Below are 17,110 nucleotides of genomic sequence, written 5' to 3'. Positions count from 1 at the left end.
AAACGACTTGAATATTTACAACACTTTGTCAGAAGGAAGCACTTAACCTTCTTCTTATTTTATTTATTAAAATCCCCATAACTTCAGTCTGACCGTCCCGATAAAAACAACACTTGATTGGAACCGTGTACTAAACGTTTCCATAATGACCCATTGACATCCCTTCAGGTGTATAAATTTTAAGCTCAAAATGTGAAATGTTAACAGATAACGGACGACGGTAATAGGTTACGTTGAACCTTTCACCCTGAGCTTCAAATTCTACATATGTTATTAACATCATAATACTTTTCCTATACAATATCGATAACATGTTTAGCGTTACATGTATAAATACACAAATTATTGAGAAATGTCATCATCTTATGTTCATTTAATAAACTTGGTCGCTAAGCATTCATTTTGTATTCATGATTCCGAAATATCGAAACGGGGAATTTAACTATGATCTTAGTTGTTTAGCGTGGTTCCCCTTGGTTTTCGGTATGTTTCTCCATGGCTAGTGAAAGATACATAAAGTACCGTGAGACGTAGGCATGTCCATAAAGTTCAGATAAGATATCACTACGTTGCAATCAGTTGTGTCGTCACAAAACAGATTTGGGTGTCATAATGCCTTTCAACTATTTTTCATTAAGACATAAACCTTAGTTCCTTATTGACTGAGTAAAAGTCCCGTTTTAGTATCTAAATTACAAGTTCAGTACATGAATACTTAAATTGCATATCTTAATTGTGATGTTCAGTAGAGTATTTAAATATGATTAATCAGAGCGTTTCATTTTAGAGTGTCAGTTCAATCTGGAAATTGTATAAACGAGAATGGCCATACAATAACACATTAGTTAACACTTCTGTATATTGTGTAACAACCCTGAAGGCTTACACTTAACGTTTCAAGTATATAATTAACTGATTTATTCAAATATATTTTAAAGTCCTTTTAACGAGGAGGAAGATTTAATGGTTTACTCGTTTCCACAATTTTTCAATTTTAATCTTGTCCTACGCGATTTTCAAGAACTACGGGGTAGATGTAAACGACAATTGTTTAAATGTCTTACATTTCGTCAGGATATCAACCTATGATAACTTTTGTTCTGCTTGACGGATTAACGGAGCACACTTCCTTTATTTGTTCATTGTGAAGTTTGGGATAATATGCAATGCCGCATTTTACGATTAGGGTACCAAGACGGGCACAATACGTTGAGTTGTCAACATTTCAATATTTTGCAATTCCGCTCAAACTTGGTATGTGAGTAAATTATGAGACCGAAAAGCTACTGATTTTCGAAGAAGAGGTTTTGGTGTATGGTTTCCATAGGAATTAATACTAGTTTTATAGGTGTCATATCTACCTACTTTGGTCGTAGAAAATGAATACCTTCCAGCATTCGTTTCATGATATGTCTTTCACACATAATATTACATATGTCTTTCACACATAATATGTCTTTCACACATGATATAACTGATAGAATCTATCGCTACTGGTTGTGTAAGATAGAGAAGTTTCAACCCGAGGACTAAGATTTTTTGTCCAGAACGAGGCTTGCCGAGTTCTGGACAAAAAAGTCTTAGTCCTCGGGTTGAGATTTCTCTATCTTACACAACCAGTAGCGATTGATTATTTTTCTCCCATATCTAACAGTATTTTAATGTGAAATAAAGGTAAACATGGACCCAAATCACATACAGGCAATTTGGCGTATTAATATCCATATAGGTACTACTTTCTCCCCAACTTCATGTTGTCTGCTGAAACTGTGAAAGTACAACTTCTGTTGTTGACAACATCATGGAAAAAGTGTCTAAACTTGCAGACAGAGTCACAATAGGAGCAAATGGGTCAAAAGGGAAAATTGTGGACATTGTAAAACCTTTTGGAACTTATGTAATGTACAAAATTCAGCTGTTCTAGGATGGTAAACTAGTAACTGCTGCCAAACATGAACTTGTGAGAGCAATGCCAGATGAAGAGTTTGGCTTTTTGCTTGATGAACCCATGCATATGGATGCAACTGAGTCTGAATTCAGTACAAATGAAAATGTGTGTGTGCCCCAACCACCTCTCATCCCCGAAAAACCTCTCATCCCCCAAACACCGACTGCTGTACGAGCCCCTCCAAAAACTGCCTCCTGTACTATGACAAGATTTGTGTCGGTCGATGATGACGAGGTTGACAAATTTGTTCACAACAATGAGAACAATAATACTAGGAAAAAAACATTGTGTCACATGAAATTATTAAAAACATTTCTGTCTGAAAATTGAGAAATGAGGGAAACCCACAATATACCTCCAATGGAACTGGATACACATTTGTCCAAATTCATGATAGGCGTCCGGCAAAAAAATGGTAACAATTATCAACCAAGTGTTTTACGAGGGATGCTGGGGTCCTTTGAGCGATATCTCAAAAGACACAGGTATGGCACTAGTCTCGTCTCAGGATATGAATTTTCCAAAACACGTGAAGTAATGCAGGCTAAACAAAAGGAGTTGAAAAGGCAGGGCATGGGTAACAAGCCTTTTGCAGCAGATGCCATCACTAACAGTGACATTGATTTGTTATACAAAACTAAACAACTGGGCTGTTCCACACCTGCATCGTTGATAAATACACTGTGGATGAACAACACTACACATTTCGGAATGAGAGGTGGTGGGGAAGAACACAGGGCACTGTGCTGGGGTGACATCCAACTCCATTATGACAATGACTTGTGTTTAGAATATATTGTTCATAACGAAAGGCAAACCAAAACACGCACAGGTGAAGACACGAATAATACACGAAACGGTCAACCAAGAATGTATGAAACCCCCAACAACAAAGAACGGTGCCCTGTTACAGCGTATAAACAATACAGCGACAAACGTCCATCAAACTTTTCCGCACCCCAGCATCCATTTTATTTAGCGACGATTACTCATGTCAACAACCCTACCCTTGATGATCAATGGTTTANACCAGGGGTCGACGACAACAAACGCCTAACAAACACCAGCGCACGTAAACATTTGTGTCAGACACTTTTGGAGAACGATATTCCCGACACACAAGCTGTCATGTTTACCGGACACAAAAACATTCAGTCACTGAACAATTATCGCGTCATTACGAACAAAAAACAGCACGAAATTTCGTCTTTGTTGACGAATGCATCAACGACAACAGTTGCAGAATCGCATTCACAATCGCTTACCACGTTTAGCTCGTCTGCCTCGAGCAACCGTCCCGCGATGGCGGCTGACAAAACTTCCAACGTGTCCACGTGTGCATCCTCGTTAGAGTCAATTTTCCACAATTCCAGCATTTACGGTGGAACATTCAATATACACGTCCATGATAATTCCAATGATGGAAACAAACAACATCCACGAGCTCGGAGGGCTATCATCTATAGCGACAGTGATGAAGAATGACTTACATAACTTGACACATCTCTTCATCGTGTTTGTTGACAACGTAATGGCGTCAATCGACTCTCCGGCGGAAAACGAACTCTCGAACGAACATCACGTATTGAATAGACAAAGAAAGTTATTTACCGTTAAAAAATATTTTACTGTTAAATTATATGAGGAAATTGTTATTAAATTCATTAAAAATATTTTCCGTTTGTTAGAACTATTATTTTATGCAGACTGTTACATTTGTTTACAGTGAAGTTCATTACAACATTCCAATGACGTCACAGCGCGTGCAGGCTGTCTCTGCCCTAGGGCGGAGACAGATAAATCTAGCACCGGCAAAACGGGAGATAAATCTGTCAGGTGTGGGAGAAATGATATGTCTTTCACACATGATATTACATGATATGTCTTTAACACATGATATTACATGATATGTCTTTCACACATGATATGTCTTTCACACATGATATTACATGGTATGTCTTTAACACATGATATGTCTTTCACACATGATATGTCTTTCACATATGATATTACATGACATGTCTTTCACACATGATATTACATGATATGTCTTTCACACATGATATGTCTTTCACATATGATTACTTAACTAATCGTAAACATAGAGTGACTTCTCATCATATAGACAGGTAAGTGCTGGTGTCCCCCAGGGATCAGTCCTCGGTCCGTTTCTATTTCTGATTTATATAAATGATATTACTGAATGTATAACAAATGAGAAACTACTATTTGCCGATGATACATCTCTTTTTAAGATTATACAGACTACTCCACTCGATGCAGCCACTAGTTTATCCAGTGATCTTGAAAATGTTAATATATGGTCTAAGAAATGGGACATAAATTTTAATCCTACTAAAACGGAATCTTTAACTTTTAGTAGAAAAGGAAATATGATATCTCCTGATATCATCTTTCAAAATGAAACTATAGCAAATGTGTCAACTCATAAACATCTTGGTGTATTTTTTTCTGAAGATGGTAAGTGGCATCACCATACCAACTTTATTTATAATAAAGCGTATAAACGTATAAATTTATTGAAATCTGTAAAATATAAAATGAGTCGTAAAACACTAACCACTATATATATCGCTTATATTAGACCTATACTTGAATATGGTGATATTATTTTTGATAATTGTACTCATCAGGAGGCAACTTTACTTGAATCTATCCAAATAGAGGCTGCTCGATTAATTACAGGACTGCGTAAAGGAACCTCACACTATAAAATTTATTGTGAACTTGGTTGGGACACCCTTGCTGCAAGACGGAAAAACATAGACTTATTCTTCTATACAAAATTCTTACAGGAACTGCACCCACTTATTTAACTGAATTAATTGAANCACTTAAAGATTACAATGAACTTGCAGCAAGGTTTGACCTGACTAACATCACATCACTATACCAATTTAAAAAACTTTTAAGAAGAGCTGTAAGTGACATTATGTTATTAGACACAAGTAGAAACTTTACCTATGTCAACACAGGTGATAGAAAATACAACATCATACTCTGCCAACTTAGAAATTCTTCAAGTAACCTTAATTTTGATCTACACAGAGATCATCTTCTCGAATCACCAACTTGTACCTGTGGTAATGCCCATGAAACAGTACATCATTTTTTTCTCATTTGTAATAAGTATGATGAACCACGTAAAACCCTCAAGGATAAATCATTTGATGTTAATCACAATCACTACACTCTGGATGTACTTCCAGCTGGCTGTGGTGACTGTGATGAACAAACCAATGTAAATATATTTGAATGTACTGCCGCGTTTGTCACAGCTACACATAGATTTCCACATATATAATACATTATATATTTCTGATTGATATTATGTCTCTTAAATATGAAAACCATCAGTTATGACTGTGCTTCTACATCATAAACATTGTGTGTCATTATCATCCTTTCTTTTTCCTATGGCCGCCTTTCCCCCTTTTGATATGATAAGCATATATTTTGTATGTTTTGTATGTTATGTATCATTCATTATAATTATTGTAGTGTTGTTATATGGGATAGAATAATAACTAAGTAAGAACAATCTCATAACGGTGGACAAATTCATTTTGCATCTTTCTGTTTACTCAATTTTGTCATTCAATTAGTAAAATATTTTTTTTTTTTTTTTTTTTTTTGAAAAATCTTAAATAATGTAAAATCCTTGATTTACCTTCTTATTAACAAATCGTTACAAAATATTGATTAGAGTCCACCAATACTTCAAAATCTGCCAAATTCTCTCTTAATTATCTTAACTATGAAAATCAGAATGCAGTATCCATGACTGGCCCCAAAACTCATGGGTGGATGACCAGTGGCTGATAAGCCAATATGTACATTTTTGGTATGTATCCCATGAGTGGAGGGAATCCTGTCATGGATGCTGGATTCGAGGCTCTAAAAAAAAAAAAAAAAAAAAAAAATATAAGTTTGGAAAACATAGTGAATACACTATTTCACATATTATAACAACTCTTAAATTTTTGTCCTTACTTCCTAACGCATATTTCATATTTAAACATTTTATGTTTCATACTTAAAATAATCAACTTTGAAATTTCAAAATAACAACATACTTTATTATTCATATATATATATTTATACACCCACTGTTACCTTTAGGAGAGAACTTATATAGGCTATGCCTGTTGTTCAATCCTTTTTCTAAATGAAATAAAATTTGTTGAAATGAAAAACACATGATATGTCTTTAACACATGACATGTCTTTCACACATGATATTACATGACATGTCTTTCACACATGATATTACATGATATGTCTTTCACACATGATATTACATGATATGTCTTTCACACATGATATGTCTTTCACACATCATTAACAACTGTTGACATTTCTGTGTTGAATCTAAATATAAATGTTTATTGTTCATATATTGAATGAAGAGATATGAAATAGAACACAGTACACAAAAGATTGTGTAGACGGTATTAGAATACGATAAGATTTAAGATTTATATAAACACATTTTGCGTTCGTCTTTTCGTAAAAAGTAAAAGGTGTGTTTTCATATTTTTACATCTTATGTATACGTACGAACTAGATTTCAATTATGGATATCATAGTAATGTTAGAAATGAAATCAAAATTAATATCACAAAAATATTCATTATCTGAAGAGGCTTACGTCATTTTTTGTTTCTTGTTTTGTTGTTGTTGTTGTTGTTGTTTTCGCACGAAGTAGACCATATCTTCTATAAAAGATCCGTCATTACGGAGACAGAAGCTATGAAAACACTTAACAGAGTTCGGAGGTGGTTCGTTCCTCATATCCCGGTTGTTATTTTAAGGTGATATGTTAATGAGGGTAATTATCGCCTCAGCTGCAACTGCTTCCTTACTCTGGAAGGTGATGTAGCAGGTGGTGTTGCGTCCTTGATTGAACTGAAAAAAATTGTTAATATGTAGACAATTCACAATACTACATTCGCTAAACGAGTAAGGTAAGTGATTCCATCATCTATTCGGACAATGTGCTTACAGGGTAGTGACTAGGTTATGTGCGTGTCTCTGTGTGTACATGCGTTGTCTGTACTGTTTCTTGATGCAACATTTCCTGTTGGACGATTGTTACAATATATGACACCTATTTATAATTACCGTGCATTGTATTACTTTAAAGGATGGTGAATTTATTAATTTTTACGAAGCCGTATAGCGGAGAAAGGATTTGACGTGATCATTGTATTCATAATAAGGCCACACCACACACAAATGTCGCAGCTAATCAGAAGATAGTTAAAATACATATAAAAGAAAAGCACATAACGAAATAATACTTGTTATAATGTGGAGGTATTGGGAGAATATCGACAATACAAGAATGCACATCAGAGTGTAGTGTATTATATGATTATTTAGGTTGTAACAGAAAGCTGATACAATATTGTACATCAGAGTGTAGTGTATTATATGATAATAAAGGTAGCAAGAGAAAGCTAATACAAGATTGTACATCAGAGTGTAGTGTATTATATGATAATAAAGGTAGCAAGAGAAAGATAATACAAGATTGTACAACAGTGTAGTGTATTACATGATAATAAAGGTAGTAACAGAAAGCTAATACAAGATTGTATATCAGAGTGTAGTGTATTATATGATTATTGTAACAGAAAGCTAATACAATATTATACATCAGAGTGTAGTGTATTATATGATAATAAAGGTTGCAGCAGAAAGCTAATACAATATTGTATATCAGAGTGTAGTGTATTATATGATTATAAAGGTTGAAACAGAAAGATAATACAATATTGTATATCAGAGTGTAGTGTATTATATGATTATAAAGGTTGAAACAGAAAGATAATACAATATTGTATATCAGAGTGCAGTGTATTATATGATTATAAAGGTTGAAACAGAAAGATAATACAATATTGTACATCAGACTAAAACGTCAGCAAGATAAAACCATGAGCGGTGAACAAATTACTAAAACGTCAACGAGATAAATCCATGAGCGGTGAACTAATAATTAAAATGTCAACAAGATAAAATCTTGAGCGGTGAACTAATTACTAAAACGTCAACGAGATAAATCCATGAGCGGTGAACTAATAATTAAAACGTCAACAAGATAAAATCTTGAGCGGTGAACTAATTACTAAAAATTCAACGAGATAAATCCATGAGCGGTGAACAAATAACTAAAACGTCAACAGGATAAATCCATGAGCGGTGAACAAATAACTAAAACGTCAACAAAGTTTTCCACTGATGGAAGGCTTGTATCCGATTACGCAACCAGTGTATTTTTAAGTGATTATCAGATTCATACGGAGATAAAATTTATAAATATATTGTCGTATACTGTTTTCAGTGCAGGATAGCCTGTTGGTAATGCGAAATTGTCGATATTTGTCTACAATGACTTTAAACAGCTGTCCTGTCTTTTGGCGATAGGATTTTTTTTTATTTTTTTTTATTAAAAAAACATAAACCAAGGATTTTTTTATGAATGGCATCAATCCTACGGAGGATAAATGGATATAACTATTTAGCGTATTCGTGTTTGGATCGATACACTTGACGCTGTGACTCGAATGTCGACATATGGTATTATTTTAATCATACACATTGCATTTAGTGATTAGAACATCACACATGACTTTAACTGCATATCATCATGAACATGGTAATAAATACAGCCATACAAATGCCATGTAGTGAGTGGAACCATGGTTTAATGTTTTAGAATCATACACAAGACGGTAAGTATTTTATATTATACCCAAGGCATGTATGTTCATGACAGTGATTTTGATGATGCACGTGCTTTTTAGTAATTATAATCGCAAACATAACATTTTAATGAAAATATTTTACCAAATGTGGAACTATTTGAACCAAACATGTGACATCTAGTGATTTAAAAACAAACAAATGACGTTTAAAGATAGTTACCTTTGCATGCACATGACGTTTTGATGACTGAAACCAAGTCCGTTTTGAATCACGTACATCGTGCTCAGTGATAAGAACCATACAAATGACGTTAAATGGTTTAAAACAAACACTTAACGCTACGTTATTTTAATCAAACACATGGCGTTTAGTGATTTAAATACTGTTTAAAATCAAATATAAGTGCCATTCAAATGTCGTTTAGTGATTTGAACTTCACACGTAACGGGCGCTGAGTTGGACCATAAAAACCATATCAAAATATTAAAACCATACACAAGGCGTTTAATTATCCGAAACCATAACAAGGCTTTGAACGAAATGTCCAAACGTTGCCCTCTATATAATTTCCTTCTACTTGCCGAGCCGTCCAAGAAATAGCCGTTAAAAAACTTCCAATTTTATTACTCTTAAGAAAACGTGGCCCCGAGGTCATAGTTCATCTAACTTATTAATGATGACGATGTGAGCGTATTTCTTACCAGTTACTGACAGGATAGTTTACACATTTGCTTTTCAAAGAATTAGTTGTTTATTTTACGGGTACTCCTAGGTTAGTGCGAAATAAAGCAATATTAAGGAACGAGATTAAATGTTATTTCCGTGATACATGACTAGTGAAGTCGTACAAACATGCAAACCAGGGTTTCCGAAGATGTGGTTGAAGATGAAAGATAAACGCAAACCGCACATATGTGATTACACCTATATAACGTGTAGCAATAGAATGTGTATATAATGAGCCGTGCCGCTACCAAAAAAGGACAAATTGGGCCGTCGAGGTTACGGCTAACCTCGGGGACTCAGAAGTCCAACGGCAGAGTAAAACACCTGGCATATTGAATCCTTAAAATGGTATGACATATCCAACAGGCCGATGAAGCAGACGGCGTTACCACTCTCTGAATATATGATGTAACTTTCTAGTACTTCTTCAGTTCTGTTTCTGTAAGTTTTCCGTAGTTCATAGTTTGCCCTTATTTTGAGTTCAAATGACTGTTTTGATGACAAATAGGTATTTTCGTGTTGTTTCTCTCCTCTGTCACCATATGAAACAAACCGCAGTAAGTTAGATTAACTGTTAATAAAAAGCTTTCGTTGAACTGTCGAAAAAGCCAGCCTGCCTGTCATTTGTTCAATTTGCCTAGGGAACCTATTAGGACACTACCATCCCTAACGCTTTGGGTGTCAGCGTATAATTGGAAAAGGAGATATAATCGACACTTGGAAGTCGTCTCGCGCCTAAACCTTTTAACCGTTGATCCATATTCATACTAAAAAAAATCATCGTGATCCTTAAAACCTATACGAACTGAATAATGTCTTCCTTCTAATACAATGTACATAAATAAACAAACACGTTCCACGTGATTTAAAACCCAGTTCCTAACGGGCCGACGTTAAATGATCAAGGCATACTTTCCGTTTATCAGTAGCTTCATGTACAATAATAATTGTACATTGCCATTAGCATTATATTACGAAGTTCCAAAGTACACAATAAGTTCGGTATTTATTCTATGTCACAGAATTTGTTGATCAATGAACTATTTAGTCTGGGAAGTATTCTTTGAATACAAATGACCGGTTGTCGTCATTCCCACTTACAGGAAGTCAGCATCAACCCCAGCGTGTATCAATCTATTACGGACATATTTGTACGGATTTTACGTGGGTCAATCATGTGGTTTATAACTTTACACAAGGACTTGTGAATGTTGCAACACGTGTAGTACGTTCATTGTTTGAGTATAAGTGTTATCACGTATTTACAAACTGATTGGTCTTATTGAGGGAACAGTACATGTCTTGTTTTTGTTTTGTGATTCTTTCTTAGCATGTTGCCTTTATTGTTCTTGTTCTTTTTTTAATTGAAAATATGTTCTGATTTTGTCTATGTATTGCCAGTGTGTTACATTTGCTTTTTTTCATAACAGTTGTAAACGTTTGAATTTATTTAACATATGATATGTATAGGAGATTTTCACAACAACTAAAAGGACAACCAATGATATACACCAGAGAACCGAGGGACAAGAAACTTAACAAACAAGGATATGTATCACAACATCAAAAACAAGGACAAGTGTCAGAGCATCAACCAAGAGGAACATTATTTTCTCAACATTAGCAAACAATGTCAATAAAAAGGGAGCGGTGACACATCATCAGCGAACAGGAAGGTTTATCTCCGCATCGACCAAGATGACATGTTCAAGATCATCAACAAATAAGCAAATGTGTCACGGCATCCACGAATCGAAACATGTACCTCAGCTTCAGCAAACAAAGACACCTGTTAATAAAACAGGTAACGCATTAAAACATGTAACATAGTATCAACAAACAAAGACACCTGTCAATAAAAAGGTAATGCACTAAAACATGTTACATAGTATCAACAAACAAAGACACCTGTCAATAAAACAGGTAATGCATTAAAACATGTAACATAGTATCAACGAACAAAGACACCTGTCAATAAAACAGGTAATGCATTAAAACATGTAACATAGTATCAACAAACAAAGACACCTGTCAATAAAACGGTAATGCATTAAACCATGTGTCATATTATCAACAAACAAAAAGACCTGTCAATAAAAAGTAAATGCATTAAAACATGTAACATCGTATCAACAAACAAATTTTGAGTAGTGACATGGTTCAAGTTTACACACGTTACACTTTATTCATTTGAAATGAACATGTACCCTCTTATTCTTTGAAACTCGTATACAGTATGAAGTTGTGTGCATCGCCCAGTCTGTTTTAACATTGATTTAGACGAATTAGGATGTTCACCTTTTCGGCCCCTAGCAACATCAACGATTAGTCATAGAGCCACCACACTACGCTTTGGTGCAGTATACATCATACTGTATCTATTTTCCAATTTTGGTTTGGTGCAATTAAATGTGTGTCGTGCGTTCAACTTTCCATGCAAAGCTCTGCGTTGTCACGTATACGCGTAAAGATTGTCAGAAGATCATTATTTATGTACATTTTTTGCATATGCTGGACTATTCCTTATGTCAAGGTAGAGTGAAAAAACGTTGATTTAAAACCGTTTTCATACACCAATCGTCTGTTTCATCACCGAGGTCTTCTATTACTGTACTTATCAAGGGCAAAAGCTCGTGTGATTTATGTATGTGTGCTTTTTATGTACCATTCCTTTTAATGTTGTATTAGAAATGTTCACATTCAATAAAGTGTACGACATCCTATACCAATCTTTCACGCCAATATATAGAAACCCTTTGATATATTTATGTCAGTATGACTCAGACATTCGGCTTTAAACATTTAAGGATGTAATTGATGTCAGTAAATAACATTTTTGCCGAAACTACCGAACGAGTACCTGTCACATCGTACTCTGTTGATCGTTGTCGTGTTCCCTGGGAATGACAGCATTCCTTGTAGGTGTCATGTATTATAATGGTTCAGTTATACATGCAGTTTGTTATACGTAGTTCGAGTAATACTATCTGATTCACATATATGCTTAACACAATATATCACCAAGTCTACGTCTACGTCTACGCCAAAATGGAAGCGCTTGTGGGCTCAACAACGATGATGGACTGACACAGCCAGGATATGGAATTTGCATGAAAAAGTTTCAGGCAATACGTGGATTGTATGTTCTCGGGACCGCTGTTGGCGAAAACACAACCCGAAAAATGTGCTTACCTAATGATCTGGTCAGGAGAAAAGGCCAGGAACATGTTTACAACGTGGAACCTCACAGAGGATCAAAATAAAGAACTTAAGTATTATTACGAACGTTTTGAACAATATGTGAAACCACGGTCAAATGTGATTTATAACAGATATAAATTTCACAGTAAAACAGTTCACGACGCAATTACAAACTGCAGTGAGAGATTGTAACCATGATAATTCGGATGAAATGGTCCGGGATCGGATTGTTATCGGTGTGAGAAATTCGAAAATCTGAGAAAAACTCATTAACATTGGAAACGATCTAACACTTGTAAAAACTCTCGACATAGCAAGAACACACTGTCGCATGCCCAGGCAAAGTCAAAGGCCGGGGAAGATGCGAAAATAAATGCACTCGCAAAAGCCAAACAGCATCAGTTTAAAGACAGTGGTGCCGGTAAAACTTACCGTAAATCGAATAAACCGAACAAATTCAAACGCCCAGCGAAAGCGAAGGAAAATACTTGTTCAAGGTGTGGATATTCATACACCGGAAGTGGTTTACATGAAAACTGTCCAGCTTTTGGAAAAACTTGTATGAAATGCCACGGGAAAAATCACTTTGCCAAATTATGCAAAACGAAGAAAAGTGTACATACCATAGATGGTGAAAATACCTCTTCAGATAACGAGTTCTATGTTGGATGTTGGAGACGGAGATAAACTCTGTTGAAACTGAATGGTGTGAAACCGTTACAATGGAAGGTAAGTCGCTGTTATTCCAGTTAGACACGGAAGCTATGTGCAATGTAATCAGTCTAAAGACGTTAAAAAAGATTCATGCAGTTCACAAGCTGAAATCAGGATCAGGGATACCTCTCCGTTCGTATTCGGGACACATCATTAAACCGAAAGTACGGCAGCCCTTAAGTGCAAATACAAGGAAAATGTCAAGAACTTAAGATTTCATGTGGTTGATCGCGACGTCAAACCAGTTATTGGAGCCAAATCGTGCAAGGAATTGGAGCTAGTTCAGCGTGTAAACACGGTGGATAAAGCTGAAAAAAGGGAAAGGGTCTTCCTGCCAATCTAGAACAATTTTCTGTCGTGTTTCAAGGATTAGGGTGCCTACCAGGAATACACAAAATACAAATGGATCAGACTGTTAAACCTGTCGTTCATGCTCCAAGGAAAATTCCTTTAGCGATAAAAGACAAGGTAAAAGCCGAACTCGATCGCATGGAGAAAGAAGGTGTTATTGTCCAGCAGTCTGACCCGACGCCGTGGGTGAACTCAATGTTGACTGTCGTAAAACCCAATGAGAAGATACGCGTATGTGTAGACCCACGGGATCTAAACAAAGCAATCCTTCGTGAACATTAACCCATGAAAACTGTCGAAGATGTAGTTCTGGAAATTTCGGATGCCAAGATATTTTCGAAACTTGACGCCACATCCGGGTTTTGGCAAATCTGCCTTGATGAAGAAAGTTCAAGGTTGTGTACATTTAATAGTCCATTTGGGAGATATCGATTTACCCGCCTCCCAGTCGGAATAAAGTCTACGCCGGAAGTATATCAGATGGCCATATCGGAAATGGTACAAAATATCAAGGTAAGTGATTCGATAGTGGACGATATACTGATCTGGGGAGCCAACATGGCTGAGCATGATGAAAGGCTTGCACATGTTCTCGAACGTGTGAGCGAGTACAATCTGACACTGAGCAAGGAAAAGTGTCAATTTCAGAAGGACAGCGTAACTTACTTTGGACATGAACTCTCCAATAATGGTGTCAAATCAGACCCAGAAAAGGTACGAGCAGTACAGAAAATGGACCCGCCGAAAAGTAAAGAGGAATTGATTACATTCCTCGGGTTTCTGCAGTACTTGGGAAAGTTTCTTCCTAGTTTGTCGGATAAATCTGCGCCATTACGTCAACTGCTACAAAAGGACATAGCATGGCACTGGGAAGAGGAACACACATCGTGTTTTGAAACACTGAAGAATCTTGTTACCAAGGCACCTGTTCTGCGTGACTATGACAAAACTAAGGAACTTGTATATACAGTAGTCGCTAGCTCAAAGGGACTTGGTGCAGCGTTAGTCCAGGAAGGACAGCCTCTTGCGTTTGCCTCGAGGGCATTGACGACTTGTCAACAAAAGTATGCCCAGATAGAGAAGGAAGCATTGGCAATTGCGGACGGTAGCACGAAATTCCATCAGTATGTTTTCGGCAGGCATGTGATCGTGGAGAGTGATCACAAACCATTGCAGACAATATTTAAAAAACCGCTCCACAAGGCTCCACCTCGCCTACAAAGGATACTGCTGACATTGCAGAAATATGACATGGACGTCACTTACAAACCCGGAAAATTGACGTTCTTGGCGGACACATTAAGTCGTGCCTTTCTCAAAGAGTCGGACGAGAACTTGGTTCCGGATATTGCGATCAATGAGGTACACTTGTTGTCGTACTTACCCGTGTCGCCTACAAAGTTCCAAGAATTTCGCAAAGCTACAGCTGATGATATGGAATTACAGCAACTACAGAAAATGGTTCTGGAAGGTTGACCGGAAAGGAGGGAACAAATATCATTGAGTATTAGACCATACTGGGATATTCGCGACGAGATATCATGTGTAGATGGCTTGATATTTAAAGGCCACAAATTTGTTGTTCTTAGAACCCTACGACCGGAAATGTTGAAAACCATACACAGTTCGCATCTTGGAATCGTCAAATGCAAGTCACGAGCAAGGGATACGTTATTCTGGCAAGGCATGTCTTCTGAAGTGGAAGATATAGTCTCGAAATGTTCCATCTGTGCACAGCACTCGAACCGGAATCCCAAAGAACCGCTGGTTGAAACAGAAGTTCCTACTAGGCCATGGCCAATTGTATCGGCAGACCTTTTTGAGTATAAGGGACAAAACTACCTCTTATCCGTTGACCATTACTTGACATGGCCAGAACTGGCGAAACTCGACAACATGAGCAGTAACAATACTATTCAGTATTTGAAGAATCAGTGTTCCAGATATGGATTCATGGACAAATTAATTACAGACAATGGACCGCAATTCGCAAGCTCGGAATTCAACGAATTCGCAAAACAGTATGGGTTCCAACATGAAACCTCGAGCCCCCATTTTCCACAATCTAACGGTCAAGCCGAACGCTGCGTACAAACGGTGAATAATCTACTTCGCAAAGCTAATGATCCATACAAAGCCTTGTTGGATTACGGAAACACAGTTATTGAGGAAATTAAACTTTCTCCCGCGTAAATGTTTCTTGGCAGACGTTTAGAGTCTGATTTGCCAACCACCGCACCCCTTCTAACTCGGAATGTCACGTGCTCAAACTACCTTAAAACGCGCATGAGGGCAAAACAAGTAAAACAGAAGTTTTACTATGACAGACATAGTGGTCAATCTCTTAAACCACTTAATCAAGGTGACCATGTCATTATGCAGAAAGCAAAGGAAAACCAATGGATTCCAGCTACAATTTCGCAACAACATCACAACCCAAGATCGTACATCGTCAAAACAAACGACGGAAGGAAATACAGGAGAGACCGCAAACACCTTCGTCCTACAAAGGCGGAATTTCCCTTTGATTTGGATCACGACGATGAGCCGTTCATTCCGACAACCGAAATGCAACCACGAGAAACGTTTGTAACGGCTGATAAACAACAAAACGCAAGTTAAAACACAATTCAGAAACATCTGAATCCGCCGTCGATCTCTGAACAGTCAACGCCGCAAAAAAATAGATCAGGGCGAGTAATTGTGCCGAATAGGAAATACCGTGATTATGTCGCTTGAAGTGTTGCGAAGTCAAGTGGCGAATTATTGTGCTATAGAAAATGTGCAAATTGTGTTAAATATTATAGAAAAGTGCAAAATCTGGGAAATATCAACAAGTGCGAAATGTGTAATATCAACAAATGTGAAATGTGTTAAAAAAAAAAGTTGAACGTGTTCAAAGTTCAATATCTGAAAATTGCACTCCCAGAATGATTGATTCTGATATTCTTTATGGAAATTTAACGTGTTTATTTTACGCTGTGCCATTTGAATTAAGCTACAAAACGTGTTGATATTCTAACGTGCCAGTGATTTATGCGAAACACAAATAGTGTTTATCGACTGTTAAAGTACAATTTCAAAGTTCAATTTCATGTTAATTGTTCATGATAGGACTGTCTAGGAATATAGGAGTTAGGATACTTAAAGTTCATCGGACTCGGTTAAAAATAATTTACCAGTTTTATATCAGTGCTTATCACACTTACATTTCATATAATTCTCTTTATTAAATGAATAACAAATTCATGTTTTACTTAAGGGGAAGGATGTCATGCACTATAATGGTTCAGTTATACATGCAGTTTGTTATACGTAGTTCGAGTAATACTATCTGATTCACATACATGCTTAACACAATACATCACCAAGCGTACGTATGTAAAACATTCAAGTGACCGAGATTAAACAGAATATATTACGCCATCATCGTGT

At 36.5% G+C, this 17,110-nt stretch overlaps 2 protein-coding genes across 2 annotated transcripts; both read left to right on the top strand.

The window, feature by feature from the left end:
- Positions 1-2,281: 2,281 nt before the first annotated feature.
- On the top strand, positions 2,282-3,433 carry LOC110454130 (zinc finger MYM-type protein 2-like). The gene has a single exon (XM_021503505.1). The coding sequence runs from the start codon at positions 2,282-2,284 to the stop codon at positions 3,431-3,433; it is 1,152 nt and encodes a 383-aa protein (XP_021359180.1).
- Positions 3,434-15,280: 11,847 nt separating this feature from the next.
- LOC110454128 (uncharacterized protein K02A2.6-like) lies at positions 15,281-15,868 on the top strand. Its single transcript, XM_021503504.1, has one exon. The coding sequence runs from the start codon at positions 15,281-15,283 to the stop codon at positions 15,866-15,868; it is 588 nt and encodes a 195-aa protein (XP_021359179.1).
- Positions 15,869-17,110: the final 1,242 nt, after the last annotated feature.

This window comes from Mizuhopecten yessoensis, unplaced genomic scaffold (assembly GCF_002113885.1).
Source record: "Mizuhopecten yessoensis strain PY_sf001 unplaced genomic scaffold, ASM211388v2 scaffold7685, whole genome shotgun sequence".
Taxonomy (NCBI): Eukaryota; Metazoa; Mollusca; class Bivalvia; order Pectinida; family Pectinidae; genus Mizuhopecten; species Mizuhopecten yessoensis.
The sequence above is the reverse complement of the archived record's forward strand: the minus strand, read 5'-3'. Positions and strand labels throughout refer to the sequence as shown.